The sequence below is a fragment of the Strigops habroptila genome, chromosome 15, assembly GCF_004027225.2.
Source record: "Strigops habroptila isolate Jane chromosome 15, bStrHab1.2.pri, whole genome shotgun sequence".
NCBI classification, from domain to species: Eukaryota; Metazoa; Chordata; class Aves; order Psittaciformes; family Psittacidae; genus Strigops; species Strigops habroptila.
In genome coordinates, this window is record NC_044291.2 from 4238785 (window position 1) to 4262675 (window position 23891).

The 23891-nt window shown below is 38.9% G+C and overlaps 1 protein-coding gene across 7 annotated transcripts in view; it reads left to right on the forward strand.

Annotated features, from left to right (window-relative positions):
- Positions 1–23891, forward strand: part of RALGPS1 (Ral GEF with PH domain and SH3 binding motif 1) — a 78947-nt gene that overhangs the window by 41625 nt on the left and 13431 nt on the right. For all 7 annotated transcript variants that reach the window (XM_030506785.1, XM_030506791.1, XM_030506788.1 and 4 more), the window contains exons 11-13: positions 8471–8608; positions 10048–10141; positions 14003–14070. In XM_030506785.1, coding sequence (XP_030362645.1) covers positions 8471–8608; positions 10048–10141; positions 14003–14070 — 300 coding nt within the window. The remainder of the gene's footprint in view (positions 1–8470; positions 8609–10047; positions 10142–14002; positions 14071–23891) is intronic.

Here is a 23891-nt window from a genome sequence, read left to right on the forward strand (position 1 = left end):
AAAATGGTACTCTTGAGAAAATGTGATGTGTTCAGGGGGAAAGCTTTGCTAGGAAGCTCCAGGCTGCTTCAGAACTTTTTAGACTGGTTCAGTGGACGAGAGATTGATTTGCGCCACTCAGAGGTGATTTTGGCCATAAATTCCTGAAAATAATTCCAGCTGAATTAATGGTAACATTTTCTTTCACACACTGGTATCTCATTTTGAAAGTTGCTTCGTTTGTGCTTCACTTGTCTGGTTTTCTATGTTAGGTTTCATTGCTACAGTGACAAAGGTGGAATTACTAATTCCAGTGATCCATTAGAGTGAGGATATTCAGGAAACACCACGGGATTGTTTCCTTCTTTTAGTTTTGGCATGACTAAGGATGAAGCAATGGCAATACTTTACCTCGTTCATTAAACATAGATGAGAGGAATGGCTGGAAGTGAGTTAGTTGAGTTAAACCGGTTTCTTTGGCGTTCCAGTGATTTTCTGAGAAGTCTTATGTTCACAGATGCTCTGGAGTGACCTTTTGGGTTAGAATCCTTGCTTCTGACAGATTTTCTTCTGAGGTCACCACTGTGCCTGAGTGAAGAAGAGCAAAACTTTATATAGATCAGCAACAGCCTCTGTTCGCATGAGACACAACAGGATCGTAGGCTGCTCGGTTGAGGATTTGATATATCAAAAGGGAAGAGGGAATGTCTGTTAGGAATGTTTTATTTTCTCTGAAGCCCTTGATATCAGCTGTCAAACTGAAAAGTCAATTCGCTGAAATTGTGTTACTTTCAATTCCTTGAAAACTTGTGAATTTTTAAGCATGCTGAAACGTCTCTGTAGAAGCACTAGTATTTCCATCTGTCTCTGCCAAGCATTAGTAGAAAATGCTTGTCATACTGACTCACTGTTATACTCTTTGTATTCCTAACAGGACTGATACTACCCATTAATTCAGTTTCAAGTCTCTAATAAATGAGCCATGGTAGACCTGAGAAACCACGGAAAGGTTAATAAAGTTTGGAAAGGCTGGTCTACATCTGTAACACTCATAGAAGCCATAGCTCTGCAGTTAAAAGCATTGGCACTTTTGTTTGCGATGTGTTTTTTTTCACAGAAAAGTTAGTTATTTTCCTTTATTTCTAGGAAAAAAAAACCCCTTACAGAACAATGTTAAATATGAAAAATGAAATGCAGTTTAATGGTTTGAGTACTCTGCCTGAGGTAGATGTTTCAGTGCTGAGCTTTTGATTAAAAGAAGGACATTACAATCCTTCTTCTGATTAGCAAATGAAGCTGTTTTGGCTTTGTTCTTAATCTTTGTTCTTACGACTCGGGACACAAAATAGATATGACTGAGGAAGAAAAACGTAAGCATTATACAATCATATTTGTGGGTAGAGCTATAATAAGGAACAGGCAGTTGTCATACTCTGGGACCAGGGAAAACACTGATTCTTTCTAAACTCACCCAAATGCTCACAGCTTCCATTTTACCAACTTTCCCAGGGAAAACTTCAGTGAAAATAAGTAATTTTTTTCTGGTTTATATATCCAGTGAATCTTAAGTAACCTGCCTTATGAAATTATACTTTTTTTCTCCTGTTTATTTCACTTTTAACGTATCGACACTGCAGTATAGCATCTAGTGCAAGATACTTTTGAATGCCTCAAAATAATTAAAGATCTGCATTTCAGGATGTGCAGATGTATGCAGGGTTTTAGGATGGAGCGAACAAGGCTGCACAAGCCCAGTGCTTTAGGTCTGTCCTCAACCGTCAAGTGCTCTTGCTCCTGGGCCAGTTCAGTGGTCCTTTGCCAGCTTCTCTCCACTCTGACGTCTGTCCTGTACAGAGGTGTACCAGGACTGTGCTGCAGTATTCCAGATGTTGTCTCACCACTGCCAAGGAGATTTGAAACACTTGTCTTTAATCCCTTTTTCAAAATGAAGTGTATTCTGTTTGGTTGCCACCTCTGTGCATGTAGTAACATTGCATTCTGTAAGAAGACAACATTTTCTGCAAGCTGCATGTTGTAATCTACCTTAAAAATAAAGTGAAATTTGTCATGCTGCTTTCTTAAAAATCACAGGTGGCTGGGGAGTTACTTTATTCCTTGTAGGTCAGAGCAGAGATGTTTAAGCAGTTCATATATTCAAGCTAGCAGCTGAGGCTAAAGTAAGTGCTGCAGCTTCTGAGAAGACAGTGTGGTCTGAGCCCTTTCCCTTTTTCGGGTGATGATTATTTCTGTTTTAGGAAAGAAGAAGCCAAAAGAAAAAGGGCACTGTCGGGCAGTATAGGAGATGCTCTTGGCAGAGGGTGGAATTAAAAGCTACATAGGTGCTGGAGTTCTGATTTTTGTTGAATGAATGCTTGAGTTTAAAGATTCTCATGCCTTTCAGTGGACTTGTTTAGGAATAACGTAGTTGCTCATTATATCCCGTTGTTGAAGCTATTGCTTGTGAGTGGAACTGCTTTTGTACTCCTGCATATGCTATAATAAGGGCAGTGTAGTTTCCATTAATAATGTTACCCTTTAAAAAAAAAGATGTATTTGCCATTACTGTCATTGTCAGTCTTTCAATACTTGAAGTATTGTCTCTCTAAAAATATATACTGATCTTAGCTTGTGTTCTGACAGAGGTAACAGACTACAGCTATTTTAATTAATTGTACAGGATACCATTTGTTGTTTGCAATGATGTTTAGTTGCTTTCCCTGAAGTAAGATAATTTTCAGAATGTTCACTTCAATTTTTGAATAATTTGGGGTTTGTGTTTGATTAATGGAGATGGAGTTGTTGTGTATTGGTTACACTCTGCATAGGTAACTGTGCACTGACACAGCTTTTGAACCCTGAATTTGCCTGAATGATCTCTAAGTTTTATTCGGGTGAATGGTGTTTACACTGAAAACTGAAGTAGTTCTTCCAGTGAATGTCTCAATTTGGATGTGATCATACTTGAGGAATGCTGGGCCTGTAATAGACTGTGTTCCAGAGTAAATATTCCAAAATAGTTTGTCTATGCTTTCCAGGTATAGACAAGCCCAGAGTGGTAACGTGGCTCTCAAGTACTGTTTTCTGGTTCTGAAACCAGAAATACAGAAAACTTCTCTTTGAATTCATCCTTGTGTTGAAGAAATAATGTTGAGAAAGCAATCATAGTAGCTATTCCTCCTCTTAGTAACTTACTAGCAACATCATCACAGACATTGCTTTTACCTGTGTTTTAGGAAGAAGGCTTTTGTGGCACTGTGAGTATTCGCACTTTCATGAGGCTGGTGATAAACAGGCGAAGATGCCAGAGGATGGCAAGAATGCCTGTTGGGGAATTTGGAACTGTATAAGTAAAAATTATACAGACCTTTTTAATGGAGAAAGTTCTTTGTCTTTTTGACTCAGCCTCATTACAGCTCTCCATTTGTGCATGTGTGTGGTACCGAGGCCATGCTCTCGCTACCTGGCATCACATAGAAGCGTTAAACCTGGTCGTAATCCCACCTTTACTTCCTTGTGAGTGATCCCATTCACTTGGCCACTGCGTCAGCAATATATTTTACAAATCACATGTTGTTGCCTTGGCAAAGATTTGTCTTCAGTTGTTTCTAGAGTACGCCAAGTCCTACCAAGGTTAACCAGTATATACATTTGGGTTTGTAGAAAAATTTTCCAGCCCTTAGTCCATGGAAAATATCCAGTCGTCTTGAAACCAGTGATACCACAAAACTGCTGGCGTTGCTGACTATGAGCTAATCTCCTGAGAATGGTGTCTTTGGTTTTACAGACTGCTGACTGCAGTGATTTGGACTTTTTACCACTTAGTTAATTGATAAGTTGCTTTCTCGCTGCCCTCTGCTTTATTTAGTATGATACAAACACACTACTGTGTGTGGGAAAAGGCTTTCATAAATATAGCTGACTACAAATTTGAAACATATTTTTGTGTCTTCTGGTTTTCCTATCAAGCCAGTGTCATTATTTAACTTTTGGGGAGAAAGAAGGGAAAATAATTACTTTCCATGGGTTTCCTTCTGTTATGCATGGCAGTTACTGCGTGTCTTGTAGACGGTGCTTCCTGTACTGAAATAATGCTCCATAATACCCAGACATCCATGTTAGACTGCAGCATCTGTGCATTCAGGGGCTTCTGGGTTGTGAATATCTTCAGAAAGTGTACGTGATGATCAGTAGGGAACTAAATTTGTTCATTAAAACATTTAACTTCTTTTTTTTTTCTCCTCTCACAGTATGTTTGTGGTTGTCACAGTAACAGTACAATTTACCAAACAAGTGTGGAAGACTGTAATAAATGTTAAGTAAGAATAACAGATTGGAAGTCCCGAGGCTAATCTGAAATACTTCCACATCAGCTAATTCTGTGTTGTAAAGTAGTGAATGTCTGACTAACAAAAATACCATACAGCAGTGTTTCCTAACTTGTATTTGCAGAACTGCACAGCAGAGCACTGTGCACTAAAGTATATGTCAAGTATACAATAGGGGTGTGCTTTAACCCCTTAATTTTGGGTTTGTTAGCCCTACTATTTCACAGGATAGTTTTAGATCCATTATGAAAAATAAAAGACAAAAAAAAAGATACACTTGAGAATGATGTGAATTTTCAGTCTATATCTGCACAGGTTTTTTATGATCAGTTTTGCAACAGTGTGTCCTTGTGAGACAGTTTTAAGTACTGTAAGTTTTGGATTACACCTTCTGCTTGCAAATTGTCATAACACACGCCCCACACACAAAAAGATATTTGAACTTCTGAATTGTTAAGAATAAATGGTGCTGCTCTTTCATAGCTGCACATAGTTATGTGTTTTCTAGAACTTAATCCACTTTTGTTAAGCTTTCCTGGTCATAATATTTATTTTCCTGAGGTCTTTCTGGCAGAGCAGTGCTATCTATCTCCCTGAACTCGTGGGAAGTAGTCAAAGAAATCTGTGACAGAACAGAAAATTTGAACCCAAATTTAAGGCAAATATGTTAAAAACAGGATTCCATTTGTTTCTGCCACTGTGGTTTAAAGCAATACCATCCAGCTTTTCTCACTGGTCTAACTCTGTACATGTGATTTACTTGACTGAAAGTATTCTGTCTTTCATAACATGTTATGTCAGTCTGTCTCAATGAGGAACAAATCACACACTGTAGCTGTTCATGAACATTTTATATGCTTGCACTGAGGCTCATCAGAATTGGGTGAAGCTGAATTATCACTGATTTCAGAAGGCTTGGGATTATTTTTCTTACGAGTATGTTGTTGGTACCCATCAACTCCAAAGTGTGCTTATTTATTATCTGCCTCAGTGCTATTTTCTTTCTCAAAAGCTGTATTGAATAAAGAAGTAATAGAAGCATCTTAGCTATGAATGAAGGCACAGAGACTTAAATTTGCATCCTGCTGAACACTGCACTTCTCCATAAATGCTTTTTCAGTAAAAATTTAGCCTTGGAAGTTGTTGTCTGGAGGATGGAGCCCTCAAACTGTATGATCTGGCTGGTGCTGACTGACATTTCAGGGTCGCTTTTTTGTTGTACTTCAGCTTCCTTGTCTTGAAATTGTCAGTACTATTACTGCTTGCTTTGAGTTCTGAAATACAAAATTAAGAGCTGGGTATTAGAGGTTTTTTTGCCAATTTAAAAATAATCAGTTGCCTTAACACAGTGTGAATTCGTTGATAAGTTTAATTCTGGATTATTTGGTCATGCTTTTCCTATGGCTGTGTTATTATTTCCATGATGCCATAAACTAATGAATACGGTGTTGTCTGCACACAATATCCAGCTGCAAAATTAGTTCTACTAACAATGGAGAAAAGTCAGTATCACTGGAAAATGTTTTGTCTGTGGAAGCAGCTGCCCATGAGCTCACCCTCTGGAAAATATCCTGATGGCTTCACATCTTAGAGAGCTTTTTCAGTGCACAGTAGCACAAATGTAAGCCAAGGTTTGAAAAACTAGTACTGTGTGTTTTCTTTGGCATGTGGCAACCCCAAGCCTTTCCTTTGAGAAGCAGGTCTTAAAGTCTTTTGCTGAAGGGAAGAATTTGTATTTCTCTGAGCAAACTAAATGTATTCTCATCTATTCCTATTATCACATCATATATATGGAAGAGTTCAGAATGCCACTGCCCAGATGAAGGCTGGTAACACTAAGGAAAAGATCAATAAAAACTAATCATCCTTCTTGCTTTGAAAGGAGGCAGGAGAGAAACACTGCCGAAAAGGTGTGAGCTTGATGTGAATTTACAGAGAATATGTTTTGCTACATTCCAGCATATTACATTAAGTCTAATTTTTTATTGGCATCCATCAGTTTGCTTGCTTCTGCTTTGAGCTGCCTCCATTGGTCAAGCTTTCGTGCTGTATGGAGTGTGTAGTGACACAAATCATCACGCGCAGGTTATTTTGGGATGTTTAGTTTAATTTATACAGAATCATTAAGTTTTGAAATGCAAAAAGACTGTTTTAGTCCTGCTGGAACTTAGTTATATTTGTTGTAAGTTCACTGTGTAAACTGTGATTTCCTTTTAGCATTGCACATCCAGCAGAATCTGATCTGCACCTCATTTTATCAGTAGAAGTCAAAATATCAAAGTCTATATAAAAGATTTCTACTGTAAATGGTATTCCAGTATTTGGGCTCACTTCATTATTCTTTATCACTACTGGCAATGGCTTTGTGTTTGTGTAAGTTTTACATAAATTGTTTGCAAACCTGTGTTCAAAGTTACGTGATTACAAATGTAAGTGCTTTGTATTTCCTGCAGATTGTGCAGTTATGGGATTTTTCACTTTTAGAAAAGCAAAACCTGTATTAAGAATGGCTGACGCCACACTTTCTTTCTTGTATTGTCCAGTTTGGGTATGTCTGGCTGTCGCATGGCTCCATGAAGAGGCAAAAGAGCAGCAAGTCTCCTTTATGCAGTGATTGCCTTCACTTATTTCAGGAGGTCTTTGGCACAAAATGCCCGTGTGGCCAAGGACACACTGATGAAGATGATGAAGTGTATTGTTATAACGCTACCTCAGCAGATTATTTCACTTCCTTAAGCCACAAAGTACTGTGCATTACAACTTTGTTCCTTCCTGTGACGGCACCCAAGGCCTGATCAACAGAGAGCATAGCTGGAAGTCCTAAACCAAATTGATTTTACACGCACACTCAGAGCCTCTGTATTCCTTCCCTGCATTCATACAATTGAAATACTAAAACTGATGAAAGTATCCTCACAAAAGGCAAGAGTGGTACTCTTCCTCATCTTCATTTAAATGCATTCAGTTAGTTGCTGAAGTAAATAGATGAGCCTTGCGTTATGCTTTCATAGTTGCTTTCATGAGTTTTGCAAGACTGCCTTATAGAATTATCTTTTAGTTTTCCAGTGTTAAAACCTAGAACTTTCCATATAATCACAGTGAAGATCCAGTTTTCTCCAGCTTGATGATTGTATATTGTATATACTTCCCAGTTAGTATTTTCCCCTTCGTTTGTGATTGCTGTCTGACTGTTCCAGGGCTGTAAAAGAAGCCCACTAAAAATCAAAATAGTTTGTGTGAAACTGAATGGCATGTGTTGATAAAAAGCAGATGGGTACTATGTAAAAGGTGTTCTACTTTATTGTGGATTTATTTCAGCCTTAAGTCTGCCTTTTTCTTATAATGTGTAAAGGTAGAAGTACCATACAACAGAGACTTAACTCTGCAAAATACCTGCCTACCAAACACTGGATAGAGGTATATTTATCATGATGAAGATAGCTGACATCTTGCCACACGTAACTTCTGTATATAATACTCTTCTTTACCAACCAAAAATGATGTTTTGTCTCGTAAGCCAGTGTTTTGGAAAAGTGCAATACAAGTAAGAACAATCAGCATCTTTGCATCTTTCTGTATCACTGAGAAATCTGGACCTAGGCAAATAACTGCCATTCTTTCAATTAAGAAATTAATAAATAAACCCCTTTTCTTTCTGCTTTTTTAAAATCATCACATAATCAAAAGCTAAATATCATCTCTTGGTGGAGTTGCTCCAGCAAATGCAGCCTGGAGCCTCAGCCGAAACATGCAGTAATACCATAATGTGGTAAATAGTGGCAGTGCAGTGCTAAACTCTGGTCAGCGTGGCCAGAGGCTGTTGTGCTCACTGTCAGCTTCGTGAACGCTGCCTGTACCGTCATCAGTGGTTCGTAGCAGCTTTCACTCTTTTTTTAGTGTCCTTGAGATGGGCCTGCAAATTGCTCATAGCAGACATTAGCCTGTATAAGAGCAAAATCTTTTCTGTCCTTTCTTCAAGGGGTGTCATAGAACTCAAGTGCTAATTCTGAAGTTTTTCAACATGCAAATCCCAAGCTCTCCTTTTTGTGGTAGGTCCAGACCACAGTGGGGGTCAATAGTTGCTGGCTGTTCTAATCATTAAAAACGATGCAACTATTTCTGGTTGAAACATGAGATTAGTTGGTTGATTGGTTTGTTTGTTTCAGGAATTTATCTCCTGGATTTAATCTACATTGATTCTGCGTATCCCGCTTCAGGCAGCATTATGGAGAATGAACAAAGATCCAATCAAATGAACAATATTCTCCGAATAATAGCTGATCTGCAAGTCTCCTGTAACTATGGTTGGTAAATTTTGTTCTATCTATTAAGCCTTAACTAAATTTTCTGTAGGGCAATATTGTGTGGTTTCAGCCCTGTGTAAAGGCAACACAAGAGGCTAACATTGATAGAGTTGATTACCAGTTTAAGTGATGTAGCTTCCACTTCTACGCAGTTTCAGTCTTACAGTAAATTAGGCAAATAAGCATTTATTCTTAATTGTAAGAGCTATACCAGAAGTTGTGCAGTGTTTACTGCAACATGTAGACTACAAATGACATACTTTCAAGTACAGCTATTGCATTTGGGTTATATTCTGTTTCCACCAGAGGCAGTCAGAATTCTATCTTAATATGTTTCCTTTCCTTTGCAGTGGATATGATGTCTTTGGAGCATACAGCATCTTAAATTCATTATTGATTTATTGTTGACATACTGATGATACGTTTACAAAATGAAACACAAATACTGCAATCTATACAACAGTTGTAAAATTGTGTGTTAAGCTTTTCCACATACCTCACTTGTTGATGAAGTGAGGAACTTGGGGGGCTGCTCCTTTTTGTTAACAGCATTTTACTCTCCAATTCATTTCCCCAATTCTAGCCTGTGAGTGAAGCCTTTTGTCAAGAAATGTGCTGGTCTGGGGCTCTTGACAAATACTTAGTGCTGTTGGTGACTTAGCATGTCTTGTCTTTGCTTAAACATGAAATAAGCTGGAAAACATTGAGAGCAGCTGCATAATTGAATAAATTCAGGACATTTAAATGCTGCAGTTTTGGAGAGTTTTGAAGAGGGAAAAAAGAATTTAGATTGTGAGAAAAAGAGGTGAGAAATCACTTGTGTATGCTTAAGTATTCAGTTCTTGCCCTTTGTTGTCAGCTTGGGTGTTATAGAGTATTCAAAGGTAGGGACTAGGCATAATAGTGTATGATTCTGAATAGCTGGATTATTCAGCTACCATGTTCTTGCTATGAGTTTCATTTTGTCTTTGAATACTTGGACAAAGAAACCTCATTATGTCACTAACCTTTTCCTTTTTACAGTTTTGGTGGCTTCCTGTATTGCTGTGCATTAATTTTTAGTGCTTTTGTTGAAATGAGAATGAAAATTAAAGCGTGTCCTTGAAGAAATAATATTCTGGAATAATAGGTGCCTTTAAAAGAGTTGTCTTTAGGAGAGGATAAGTTAGATACAACAGGGTGTGTTTCTGTCCTAGTTCCGGACTAGATATCAAAGGATTTTTCTGTCATTCTGAACTTAGTGTCTTTGTTTCTTAGTCTTCAGCATTGTTATTTTTAAATCTCTTCATGTTTCTACCTGATTTATTGTTTAGGAATGTTCAAAATCTCAGTTTCCATTAAGATAAGCCTAGGAACCAGAAAAAAAAAGCCAACCTGAAAGAAAAATGAATTTCGGTTGACATGAATGTTCATCTTTCTTCTGTTTGAACACTCCACAGATCATCTTACAACACTGCCCCATGTGCAAAAGTATCTGAAGTCTGTTCGTTACATTGAAGAACTTCAGAAGTTTGTAGAAGATGACAATTATAAGTAAGTTCTATTCTTGTCTTCAGATTTTGGGGAATTCAATGGAAAGATCACTTGGCTTTGGTTTGATTTGGAGTGGAACAGAACGTCATTGGCTGAACATAGTTCACTGTAAAAGATCATACTTGACTATGGTTTGTGCTTTTGTGGCTGGTTGATAACAGATACTGAGCATAGTGATGTTTCTGTAGGAAAATTATTTGGAAAAAAGAATGTGTTTGTATGATTTTTTTCATAGCAAAATTTATCTGCTTTATGGAATTGGAATTCCTGCCAGAGTACCAACGATAGAATACGTATGTTCTTCCTTTTCTCAGCCTCCTGGCATTGTATGTGTTCACAAATAGAGATGCATTGTGCAACAGATGCATATTGAACATTAGCATCGTGCACAGCTTTTTGAAAAGCTCAAGCAATCCATGACTTCTGTTAAGAGTAGCCTGAGATTTAAATCTCAGTGTTAACATTTAACAAATGGTCATTATTTACTAATTTCCCACAAAATTCTGTGCTGCTTTAAAGTTATGAAAATACAGAAAAACTACAGCAGCGATTGTGAAGAACTGCAGTTAGTACAGGCTTTACAGTCCCTGGCTTGGGTTCAAGAAACTGGTCATGTTGTTTAATGTGGTTTTTAGATGGAGTTTCCTGATGATGCATCAATGTTAACATTGTATATACAACAGCTTTCATGAACTAATATCTTTCACGTAATATCTTAGGAAAAATAAATTAAACAAGTGGTTTCTGTAAGTATATGATACTATGACATAATCCTTTGAAAAACTGCAAGTCATGAGTAATTCCAGTTTAAGTTTGAAAATCATTTTCACTTTAGCTGCAGCCTTGCTGATAATGCTGGAAGGTATTTGATGTGTCTTAAAGATTTCGTACTACTTCTTTTGCTTTAGTTATTTCTGAGACTATTTCAATCAAATTTAGGAGTTTTCTTTCTAGACTTCACTATGTAAAGGAAAATCAGGACTAAAGTCACAAGAGGTATTAAAAAGAGGGAAATATTTGATTCTTAGCACAGTGAAGTTGCTGCAGTTTTATGTACATTGGAGAAGTTGACCTTTTTCTGCCATGTTTGTTTCATCAGAATAAAGCTTTAAATTAAAGCTTCTATTCATCAAAACTGCACACAACTACCCTGAAGGAGAACTCTCATTCCTCTTCCATCTTTGTATTTGTGAAGAAGTTTTTGGGTTTTGTTTTGAATATTTGGTATCACATTTTCCTCTCAGTTTTCCCTGATGGATCTTCAGTTTCATAGCATTTTCTGGTCCCATGCCAGAAGAAACTGTAAGCCTTAAAAAGGCAAAGACTTCTAAGTTTTTCTAGTGGAAAAGAATCTCCTGTCTCTTTCTCTTTCCAGTGACCACTCTTTTTGAGCCAGGGACAGCATTAGTGTACTCTGAAGAGATGTATGCTTGACCTTTGGCAGGGAGAACAGAACTATCTCAGTACCAGGCTGTCGGGGAGAGAAGCTTAGATAGTTGCCCTAAAATGTGTTGGCAGGATCCCAACACACATTTTGCCAAACGAGAACCTCAATTACACTGAAAAGGGAAATTTGGCAGCCACTTTATATAAACAAAGCTCTTCTCCACAATTTTTGTGCCAGTCCAATCGCTCGCTTTAGGTTCGTGCTTGTCAGCAAGTAGGGACACTCCAGAAAACCCCTGACAATGATGTCATAACCTAAAAATAATAGGTCCTTTTTGCTCAGCCCATATACTGTTCTCTGCAGAAGCTGGGAGATTATAACTTTTGCTGTTTAGAAGACGAAGGGGGCTAAAATAGGACCTAAAGCATCAAGATTCTTTCCAGCTGTACCCAAAACGTATTGCTAATCATGGTTATCTCAGGGCGTTACTGGTACCAGATGCAGAGGTGGCCTTCAGAGGTACCAGATGCAGCTGCTGCAGGATCTTCTTCCACCTTCAGAAGTGTAAGACAGTGCTTGTCCCTAGGTATGCAGTGTTTCCCTTAGCTAGACAGTGCTGTGTTAGAGAGAGATTTCTAGTGATCCAGCAGCCATATGGGTCATAGATTCATAGAATCATAGAATGGTTTGGGTTGGAAAGGACCTTAAGATCATCTAGTTCCAACCCCCCAGCCATGGGCAGGGATGCCTCACGCTAGAGGTATAGATCAGTAGCTATAGTTGTGACTTGGCTGCCTCCTCCACAGGACATTCTTGGGGACAGTGAAGCTTCCAGAAGCTGTTGGACCTACTGTGTAAGTGCTATACAGGCAGCCCAAAATGTTCCAGATACATCAGACCCCTTTTGCTTTGTGCACAAATGCTGGTCAGAAATGCCCTCAGTGACAGCTTTGAGGACTGCACTGCTTTACTGCAACTTAGGTCTTGTCTCAAGAAAAATGAATAAGTTTTGTTCAGCCTCCTCATGGAGCAGCTAAGTTTCTTCTTCATGTAAGGCTATTCCCTCTCGTCTTTTACTCCCCTAATATTAGGAGGATTGTGTAAAAGTAGCTTTACTGTCCTAGAAGTAGTTCCATCCTGTGCTGGAGAGAATCTTCCCGTGAAACAGAACCATGTTCAAGACTGACTACGTATTGCATTTTCTGCATATGTAGTGAGGTGAGAGCAGAGCATGCGTGTACACGCGTGGAACCTGGGCTGCTCAGTGGAAAATGCACTGTCAGAGGAATTGCAAAAATGAATTTGGGTGGTGGCAAACAAGCCAAGGCTGGTTGAGACTGTACTGACTATCAGTATCTCTTTGAAATAAAAATGTTTTCTACTGTTGCCAGCCTTCTGGGCAAGAGAGGGAACAAGAGAGGAGGTGGTGGAGGAGTGACATCTCATTGTCAAAATATATTCCCTTTTCTCACAGTTTATTTTCAATGTTTTGTTAAATGGGTCACCATGAGTATTTTATATTTAACGACATTCAAATTTCGGCTCATACTTATTTCTTATTCTTTTAACACATCCTGTATCCTCCTATGTTGAATAGCTAGATTGCATTTTTGAAGGACTGCATTACAAACCACATCACTGTAAAAGGGAGAAGCTATTTGCTTACATGAACTGAATTGCAGTTGTATCTTTTTGCAATGGGCTTATTAGACAAATGTTTCCACAGTGACCAAATAAATTGTGGCTCTTGCCACAGGGGACTAGTAAAACTGAGTAATGTCTTTGATAACAACATAAGGAAAGAACATCAGAGATGAGTTCCTCAAAGCTGGCAGAAACTGCAACATGCAGTTATCACATGTGGGGAAGGATAAGTAACAGCTCCCTTGTACAGACAGAAATAGAAGAAAGAAATAAGCATTTGTGGAACAGTGAGAGGTTCGCAGGATAAGGGTTGTCTGCCTCTGTTTGGAGAACAACTGTTATATGAAACAAGTTGAAATGGGTGTTCTGTTTTGCATAAGGACTTTGGTTTTGAAATGCTGTCTCAAGTTGTTGTCATCCGTTGTCATCCATCCCACCCCACTCCTGTGCATGTCTTTAGTACAAAAGCCTTTCACTGGTGTTTGTATCCAGCTGAGTACTGCAATCTGTAGCTTGAAACCTTCACAACTCTTGAGTGTGTAATGCCATGCAATGACAGCAGTTACTTCCTTTGGGTTTAAGCCTGTTCCATTAAAGTTTACTTAATATTGTGGCCTTCCACACTTCTTTTTGTCAAACTGGTGCAGAACAAAGGACCTATAAATGTCAAGTTAAGAGTGTGTAAACTTGAGAGGTGGCAGAAGTCATATGCACTGGAAGATCAAGATGTGTTGGAGTGCTGAGATAAGGCAACAATGAGTGCATCATAAAAACCACAGTGAGGTAGGGTGGCTTTTAATATTATAACTTCTAATTATCTTCTTTTCCAGATTGTCATTAAGAATTGAGCCAGGTAACAGCTCTCCTCGACTCGTTTCCTCCAAAGAAGATCTTGCAGGTACGAAAGTTCATTTGAAAATTTGAGTAAGGAAATAATTTTCATTACAGAAATCCTCCACTGAAGTATATGGGTAAACCCATTTTATATCAGAGGGATTTTGGAGGAGTGAATCAGTTACAAATAGTTTCATTTGCAGAGTCTGTAGAGGAGGGATATACTGTTCTTTGCCTTTCTGGAGAACAGGTTTACCTGGATGGCAAAGAGGAGTGGTTTTAAGATGATTTATTATTAGATTTCACATTGGGTTCAAACTTAAACAGGGGAAGTTTAGATTAGATATAAGGAAGAAGTTCTTTACAGTGAGGGTGGTGAAGCACTGGAATGGGTTGCCCAGGGAGGTTGTGGATGCTCCATCCCTGGCGGTGTTCAAGGCCAGGTTGGACAGAGCCTTGGACTACATGGTTTAGGGCAAGGTGTCCCTGCCCATGGCAGGGGGGTTGGAACTAGATGATCTTAAGGTCCTTTCCAACCCTTACGATTCTATTCTATGATTCTATGATTTTTTTAATAGGTAGCATAAAAATCTCTTGGACTGAGATTAGAAACCTAGGGAAAAGGAATAAGGAAAAAGGAATCAAGTTCTATGGAAAAAGGAGTAAAATCTATAGAAATAAGAATTTGGAAGAAAACGTTTCTTCAGGAAGGCACTCTTCCCCTCCCCCTCAATGCTCAGTGTTATTAATTGTTGTGTAGAATACGAGGAAGTTGTTCACAGGAGGAAATGTTTTTTAACTAGCTAAGTTCAAAAGGAGTTCTTAATTAACACTTGCTCTGTGCAGATGTGTATTGGGTCTGGCTGGGATGGAGTTAACTTGTGCTTGTGGCTAGAAAGGTGTTGATAAGGCACCAGTGTTTTGGCTACTGCTGAGCTGTGCTCGCAGCATCAAGGCTGTCTCTCCAAAACCAGCCCCCCCAAAAAGGCCAGAAGGCTGGGGGTGGGCAAGAGGTTGAGAGGGGACAATAGCCAGGACAGCTGACCCAGGCTGGCCAAAGAGATGTTCCATACCTTATGACATGCACAGCAATAAAAGCTAAGAGAATTGAGGGCTGCAGGGGGGGCATTCATTGTTAAGGTGTTTGTCTTCCACATGAACCACTGCAAGTGCTGAGGTCCTTCATCCCAGTGGCTGGGTGTTGTCTGCTGATGGGAAGAGGAGGATAAATTCTTTTTGTTTTCCTCTATTTCCATGTGCAGCTTTTGCTTTTCTTTATTAAACTGCCTTTATCTCAGCCCACAAGGGGTTTTTTAATCTTATTTTCTCCCCCCATCATGCAGAGGAGGGGGAGTGATGGAGCAGCTTGGTGGGCATGTGGAAGCCAGCAAGATCAACCCACCACATCATGTAATATTTGATTTTGCTCTTGTGAGGATTTGCTTTTTCATACTTGAAACTTAAAACTAAGTCATTGCCTCTTATATGATTGTATTTTCCATATGTGAAGCAGACACATGAGTAAACTTCTCTGTTTTCTGGCTTTCACTTCATATTGCTCATGTTTAAATGCTTTACACTAGGGTTTTGATATTAACATTTCATTAGGATGATGGTGGAAGTTCCAATATTGGTTGTAGCAAGATAGGATGTGATAATCACCAGTACTCTGTAATTCTTAATCGAGGGCTTAGGCGTTATTGGAGCTGTTATGGAAGGCAACTAGAAATCCAGTTCCAAAGAACTGTGGAACTCTCCTGGCTTTACACTGCAGTGAGCTCAGCTGGAGTACACAAATATTGATCAGCCCAGTGTTCCGTGGTACCCACTCAAGTGACTATGTGATCGTATGGTATCAGGCAGTATTAGGAGAGGATGAACTTTCCCCTCTGAATCCACAGTGCCCTGTATCCTCTGTAAGGTTGCTTTATTCAGAGTAAGAATTAATATGATGACTAGAAACCAAGTCTTGAGTCATCCCTATTGCTCTGTCCATCTGTTAATATTTCCTTTGAAAGCTTGACACGCTTTTGGACTGATGTACTTCGTGCTCAGCTGGGCAGTTCTCACTTACTGCCAGTTGGGCAGTGGATGCCACCAGCATTTTGTAATCCCCACGGGAATGTTTCCGTGACCTGCACCTATGTGGCTGCAAAAATGCTCCTAAAGGGAATCCAGTGTACTTCATTGGAAAACCCAATTAATTCCTGGGGAAGTTCAGTTAAATTAGCATGAATTCAGATTGAAGTTTAACGAAGCATGAAGGCAATAATTTATTATTTATTTCACAGCATTAATAAATAGAAATATAGTCATATGTTAGTCTTGAATAATTCTGAGCTAAAATACCCAACTCGCAGTAATGAGATACTTGACCATGCAGAATTAAAACCAGCACATTTGAAAGTGGGTGAGTCAACTTTATTTGGATTCAGATTAGAGTTTGAGATTGTTTCCACTTCAGCCATTGCGGACCAGGAGTAAATCCTTTGCAGTTAGCAAACTATAATGGTAAGAGATGATCTCAAAATAATTTAGGCAGTAGTTTAATGTTCCACTCAATAGTTTAAGGCATATGAGTCTGAACATAATGATCCTAAGGTTAAAATAAAGGTTCTTGGCCCAGAAGGGCAGTCACCAGTTCAGTTTTCCCGACAGTCAAAAAGTTATTAGGTTACTAATGGCAGTTTAATGTCGAGTTGAGTTCAGCATGTGACATACTACCTTCTATAGGTTGTCATGTGTTTCCAAATACGGAGAAAAAGCTTGATATCACTGGCAATAATTCCAAAGGCTATAATGGACTTAAGTGCAGGGAACAGTGTCTTCATCATGTCCTAAAGTATAACTACTTATGTCGATGATGGATATTAATTTTTCTTGCCAGCTTTGTGACTTTATCTTCTACCCAGCTTCAGTTTCCTCTCTTTCAAAAGACGATTAACAGTTTACTTTATCCAGAGACATTGTGGGTTTCTTTTTTTCCCCTTGAAGTATCTTTATGAGTGTGAGGCTCAATAAAAACAGTTAAATCCTTCAATATTTCTATTTGCAAAGTACTGGAGAAAACCATGTGTCCATTTTCCACTTTGGTTGCCAACTGGTTTTCCAGTAAATTCAAACAGGAGGCAGACATCTGATTAAAGTGAATGTCTCACAACAAGCTATGTTTTGTGTATTAGTGGCTGAGATGGTCTCCTTTAATTACCAATTGCATATATAATTGTGAATAGTGCTTTCAAAGGGCGATTTCATGCCTTCCATAACGCCGCAGAGATTCTTGTCTCTTGCAAGCAGCCTTTAAAATGGAGCTTTAAGCAGTTTAATTGAACGCTTTCAGGAACTGTGTGATTCACACAACTTCCTTGGCAGCAGCTTAAGTCTGTTCATTCTGCCTTGCTATGGTTTGAGAGAGAGAGAGGGAGAATGTAGCTGGAGAGCTTATAGTATGCTAACTGTTCACAGTTTCCAGTTGAATTAGCTGTAAAAGACATCTGTGTTCCTGCGGTGTTGGCTAGAAGGTGCCCAGCGTTTATGGTACAGCTATTAAGCAGATTGTTTTGGAAGGTATAACTCAATACGTTTTCCCAGAACAAAAGAAAAGATTTAATGTTCTATATGGTAAATAAGTTAACCTTCTAAGCAACTGAAGTGCCTTAGAATTTGCACACCAAATCTAGCTCAGTACAGAAAAATTTGTGCATGTCCTTTACAATCATAATGTTGTTTAGCAAAGTTCAGGGCTTAGTGCTAATCAGAATATAGACAACAGTTACTTGTTCTTTGAAATATACCATGTTTATCCTGTCTTGGAAAACAGTATAAAAAGATTAAATAATGTTAAAATAATTACCATATCCAGAAAATTATATCTAATACTAAGTGACTCAAAGGCTACTCTTCATGATATTTTGGGTTTTTTTTTTTTTTCATTTTTAATGAACCCCTTCATTACAGTTAACATTTAGCAGTCATTTTTAGCAGCCAGGTCTCAGCTGTGGGCAACCCTCATTTGGGGGGGGTTGTTCTGCAATAGTCAGGGACGGACCTTCACCCCCTTCTGGTTTCTTCTTTTTTCCTCCAAGTAGGTCCTAGTGTTATTCTTGAGAGGAGAATAACGAGCCCAGAGGTTTTATGTTACTGCCCTACCAGGAGGCTGGAGTCATTAATCTGAAACAGGTGTATTCTCTGTTTTGTTATTGGGGTAAAATCCAGCCCATTGTGCTGAGTCCATTCAGCTTTGAGAGTTGCTAAAGAACTTTTAACATATATTTTCATTACTTAGAAGCAGTCGCTATATCAGATGTAAAAGATGTAAAGTCGATATATCAGACAGGTAGGGGTTAAAACTGGGGGTAATGTGGAAACGGAAGGGAGGCTGAGGTGTTTGCACATTTGTAACCCTCTGAAAGCAGGTATCCTACACCAGTGACATCTGTACAGCAGTCCCAGCATTTCAGAATTAAAGAAAAAAAGCCGTACACCGTCATTTTCCATGTAAACACTGAGTCTGACATTTAGTTTTGCCATTTGTTTTAGTGGTTGCTTTGGCAACTAATAAATAGTTTGTGCTAAGTGCTTTAGCAGCCAATCAGTCTGTGGAAAGGAGGATTGTCTAATCCTCCTGCAAGTGCTTGCTGATTGCTTCATGTGCACAGTGTCTGCTTTTCTTACACTGCACTTAAGGTAGAAATGGAAGAACGTGAGTTTTCTTCACAGAAGTTTAGAGACCATCCAGAAAACTTTGCTCTTTAGTTTCAAACTTACACTCTTGCCCAATCTCTGCGTCTGTGATACTTTCCCTACAAGTTTTTACAACTCCATTGAGTGTTTTTGAAAGAAATTAATACCAGACAATTGTGTGGGATTCACATGTTGTTATCAACCACTAAATCCAGCCAGAATTAGTGTGCTGTGGGGTTTTTTGATCCACAGACCAAAGCTTCACAAAAACTGTAGAACATTCTGTCAAAGCAAATACAGAGTTTTCAGGAAGGGAATTATCATGCTCAGTTTTTCACTTTATCACTCTCTATTACTTTCTGTGACTTCCTTACCAAACTAGTCTCTCTCATGTCCTAGTTTACTGATGCTTATTTTAACTACGAGGCTATTAACTTCCTCAGAACATTTAAGAACATGTAAAACTGCCCGAGGACAAGAGGCTTTTCTGCTCTGTGGTTTGGGGTTTTTTTTGGAGGGGGAGGAGAGGAGGAATTGTCTCTCTTTTCAGAGCAGTCACCTGAAATAATGTCTCCAAAAAGTTATTTTTTTGATGGTGGGGTAATGTATTTTATTGAACCCAAACTTGAGAGTTTTCCCTGCAGCTCTGCTCTCCCAATGGGTATGTCTTCACTGCCAATGTGGATGTCATCCAGGTTCATGCACTACCCTGCAGGTCCAGCTGCAAGAAATTCAGTGTTTTAGCTGATGTGTAAGTCAGGGTTTTGCACATCCCACTGGTGCAGTATCAGTAACACAAATGCTGGCAATTAGAGATTCCATAAATCCATAAAAGAGAAGAAAAAATAAGTTCATATGCTCATGTAATTGAAAGTTCTCTTTTGAGTAGTTGTTATTATTGATAGACATTACACAAGACTGACACACATCACTGTTTATTCCCTCACTGCAAACCAGGCTTTTAGAATTAACCTTTAAATTAGTAGATTTTGTTAATCCAAATTTGAACATAAAGCAAAGACTACGTCAAAGGAGGATCACACTGTGGCCTGGGCCAAACTGTTCTTGTTACAGAGTTGAGGATATATACAGAGACAGTAAGGGCTATAAAGGAATCTCTTCTAATGAATTGCCTAATAAGTGTTTTCTGGAGTCATGTAAACATAAAATAGGTTCTAAAAATTAGAACCTGGCAGTAAAGTGAAGCAAGAGAATACCATGTACTACAGGTCTCTCTCAATCTCTCATTTTTTGTTCACTTGTTTAAGAAATTTGGGATGGGAGGTCACTTGCACAAAAAGTATCAATTACATTTGAGGAAGGAAGGAAATGTCCATATCATGACTTTTTTGGATTACTAAATGAAGTTTGTTACTAGACTTCTTTAAGCTAGTTATTTAAAAAAGCAAACCTGTCCGTTTCACCTGAAAATCCACTAAAGGCTTTGATAAAGGAAAGACCATTGAGAAGCGGAAGGGAATGGAGGAAAAAGAACAAGCTGTAGCTGGTAAAGTGGGAGGTAGAAATTAAATGGAGAATGTTTTCAAGGCAAATGTGAACAGCAGGATGTTCCTTACACACAAGTAGAAGGCACTTGGAAAAATTGTGGTTCATCTGGACTGTCAGTGAACGAAAAACACTTAAAGCAGGAAAGGACAGTGCAGCAAAGCCAGACAGATTCTGAAATCTGCTGAATGTTTGCCTAGATTTAACGTACTCTTCTTAAATGCAGAATTGAAAAGAGAATGAGGATTTGTGGAAGTTGAAAACTATAAAGTCTGGAATGAAACAGTGAATTCATCTTTTTCTTCCTGTGGTATTTCTAGAATTAGAAATTCTTGATTGCCAAAGTAGACAGACTAATACTCTATACCACAGATTGTCCTTAGGGTAAAAAAAATAATGCACTGCAGAATGAGGTTTCCAAATTACTTCTTATAAACGCATCTGTACCTTTTGCTGTTACGTAGCTTAGAGGTGGAGATTAGAATAGGACACTAATTACAGCAACAGGGGTCATGTGGCAAAATACAAAACCCTCTTGATGTTCCCCTTCCTCCCAGGGCAGGGTGTTAGAAATAGTTCATGGTCCTTTTGAAACAAACGAAAAAAAAATAAGAGTGCTTTCATTGAACAACCAAAATCATGTTCCTGACCTCTGCAGCAACAGGCTTTTGCCTACTGCTTCCAAAGAGAGCAGGCAGGCTCCAGTTTTGCTGAGCAAAACACACCTTTCTTTTCTTCTCTTGAGGGGACTGGGGGGTTGGCCTCTGGAGGAGCTGGGGGGACCATGGAGAGGTGCAGCCAGAGGCTCTGATTCTTATTCTTAGTTTGCCCTTGTCTGAGAAGCATCCAGAACAAATATGTGCTTTCATGTTGTATGCATTCTTAGGCTTTAGTTGAATTGTAAAGCAATACTCTAAACATTAAACTATGCTTTTACAATAGCCGTCATTCCAGATTTATTTGGTTTGCATCATTCTTGATTCTGTGCACAAAATTCTTCTGAAGTTCTTTATTGTGTGTTTTGTAAGTAGGTCTTTCTGTTTGAAAATTTTAATTATCACCCACTGACTTTGGTTACAATGGCAACAGAACAGTAAAAATTTACAGCGAAGATTTAACTAGAGAGTCTGTGGCTTGGAATGCCTTTATTAAGTTTTAGAAAGAGAGCTGGGAAGTATCAGTTTTACTTCTTAGCTGCTCACCAGAAAATAGTAAAAATGAGACTGTTTTACCTTCCTGACAAATCACTCTGTTTTTCAGCATATAACATGCAGCTCATGGTCAGTTTTTAACTTGGGTGCCTCGTGTTGGTTTATTGGTAGGTTTCAGTGGAGAAAAATTGCGAACTGTAACTCCTTCACCCTGGTGCTTTTTATAAAAGCTCTGGAGACTGTAAATGTTCACATGTTCTACTGGAGGATTGCAAAAGTAACATTCATTTATAACATTTGAAGGATTATTCATGGAAAAATTATGCAAAGGAAAAAACAGTGAGATCCTTTGGGATATGTGTAAACTTTTCCAAATGTTCCTGCCACAGATCTCTGAGCAGCACTCAGCTCGCTCTGATGAAGTTGTCTCACGTTCCCTAACGCAAACAAGTCTTTAATAATGTTTTAATATTTTTATACATTATTTTTGTGCATGTCAGCATAGTCTTGAAAATGATGCTGAGAAATAATGAAAACCAAACTAACCCTTGTTCATGCCAGCTGACTGGAAAATCCTGCTAAGAGTGCTTTGTCTCCATGAAAGGCAAAATAACAGAATAGCAATCATGGTAACAGTATGCACTAGGAGTGGAGCCAGGAGAGTAAAGAGGAGAGTTAGCAGTAGCAGATGACTTCACTTATTGGAAAAAAGGGGGCAAAATAACTCAATCTCCAATGAATTTAAATATTGGAATTTTGTTATCAGCAGTATCAAGCATAGCTTCCCCAGCTAATTGCTCAGCAGTCTGGTATGTCCATAAGTATCTCACCACTTACCCTCTTTGGCATCCTTCTTGGCACAGGCTCTCTTATCTCTTACCCCTTTACAGAAATGAGGTCATCTCCCCTGAGCCCCATAACTCATGCTGACACCCTCTGCACCCCAGACTTCTTGCTGAACTGAGTGTGCCCTGCAGCACAGGTCCTGTCTAACGAGAACTCTGAACTGCAAAGGTCTTACAGACTTCTGACAGCAGAGCAGATGCAAAGACTTTGTAAAGGGTTTTAAGCTCAGATTCCTTTTCCCTTAGCATAGGGTTAACAGAGCCAAAGTGTACATATTCCCTTCTCTTGCCTTGGAGATGTGGAAGATGCTGAACTACATACAAAATGGCCACTTCAGAGAGAGTAATACCAGCACCACTGGTATTTCTGTCTTCATCTTATCCCACAAAGCATTCTGTTTCCTGCTGTCAGGATCTTCACTAAAGACACCTAACTAGGAATTAGAATAAGTCCATTACCTTCTTTCACAGGACTGATGCAAGCAGTTGTAATCACGTTGTAGCACAAGGAAGCCAGGCTGGAACTGTTGGCTGAAGTTGTAAGGCTCCTATACCTACTTCCATAAATTCTGTCAGCCTTGACACATGTCACCCTTAGCCAGGTAGAATTTTAACCTGAAGTCTGAATCTGTAACCTTACTTTCCGAGACACACAGATAGGCTTTTGTTGGTAGACATCAAATTAATCAAATAGTCCTACTGCTTGCAGCTCTGTGACTCTCCACAGTGACAAACCTTTAAGTTATTATGTATTAGAAAATTCAAGTTATTTTTACGTGTGGAATGTCTGTGTGAAGAAGCACTGCACCATACTGGTACTCATTTAGGGCTGCGCCTTGAGATTGCTACTCTTTCACAGGCTGTACTTTCAACAGTTTGTTAAACATAATGTTTCAGTAGCTCTCTGTGAACTATGTCATCCACTTAAAAGAACTTAATATAAATCAGGATTTAATACTGGCACCAGAGAGACAGAGCGAATGACACAACAGGAAGCAATAGAAAACCGAACAAATCCTGCAGCCAAATTAAGGGACAAGCAGTGATTTAATGTGTTGCAAGGTGTGATGGTAACTTTAGAGTGGCCACATGAACACTGAAGTTTATGCTGAGTTTCAGACTAAACTCTTGCTGATACATGCTCATAATTTTCAGGAAAACTCTGTTTCAGCTGCCACTGTCTCCATACTGGGTCTCAGTTCCAATATATTTTAAGCTTCTTAGCAGGTAGTAAACACCTCAGTAGTCCTCAGTATTTTACTGTTCACGAGTTGAAAAATATCTGATGGAAGGGCACTACTTTTTATATTCTAACTTGTGCTTAGCCTCCACAGCAGAAGAGGAGGATGAACCCTATTTTCTCTAGAGAAAAAGCTTCCAGTATTGTCTTACAGCCCAAATGCAACAAAATTTTAGGGTTTGAAAATGAAGCAGAGCACTGCACTCAGCCCTCTTCCAGCCTCCCAGGCATATGGTTCTGGTTGAGCCTCTGGACCAAGTAATGATTTTAAACTGCATTTGGCCTTTAAGCATAAGACCTTCTCTGCAGCCACATATGCCAGTGACTCATGCTACTGCTGTCATGTTTCACAAAGTCTCAATTGTGTGATGGCAGCAAAGACAGGCAGGCAAAAATGCTGTCCTATGTAAGATGGGATATAGGAATAAGGTAGAAAACAGGATCACAAACTATTGTTCTC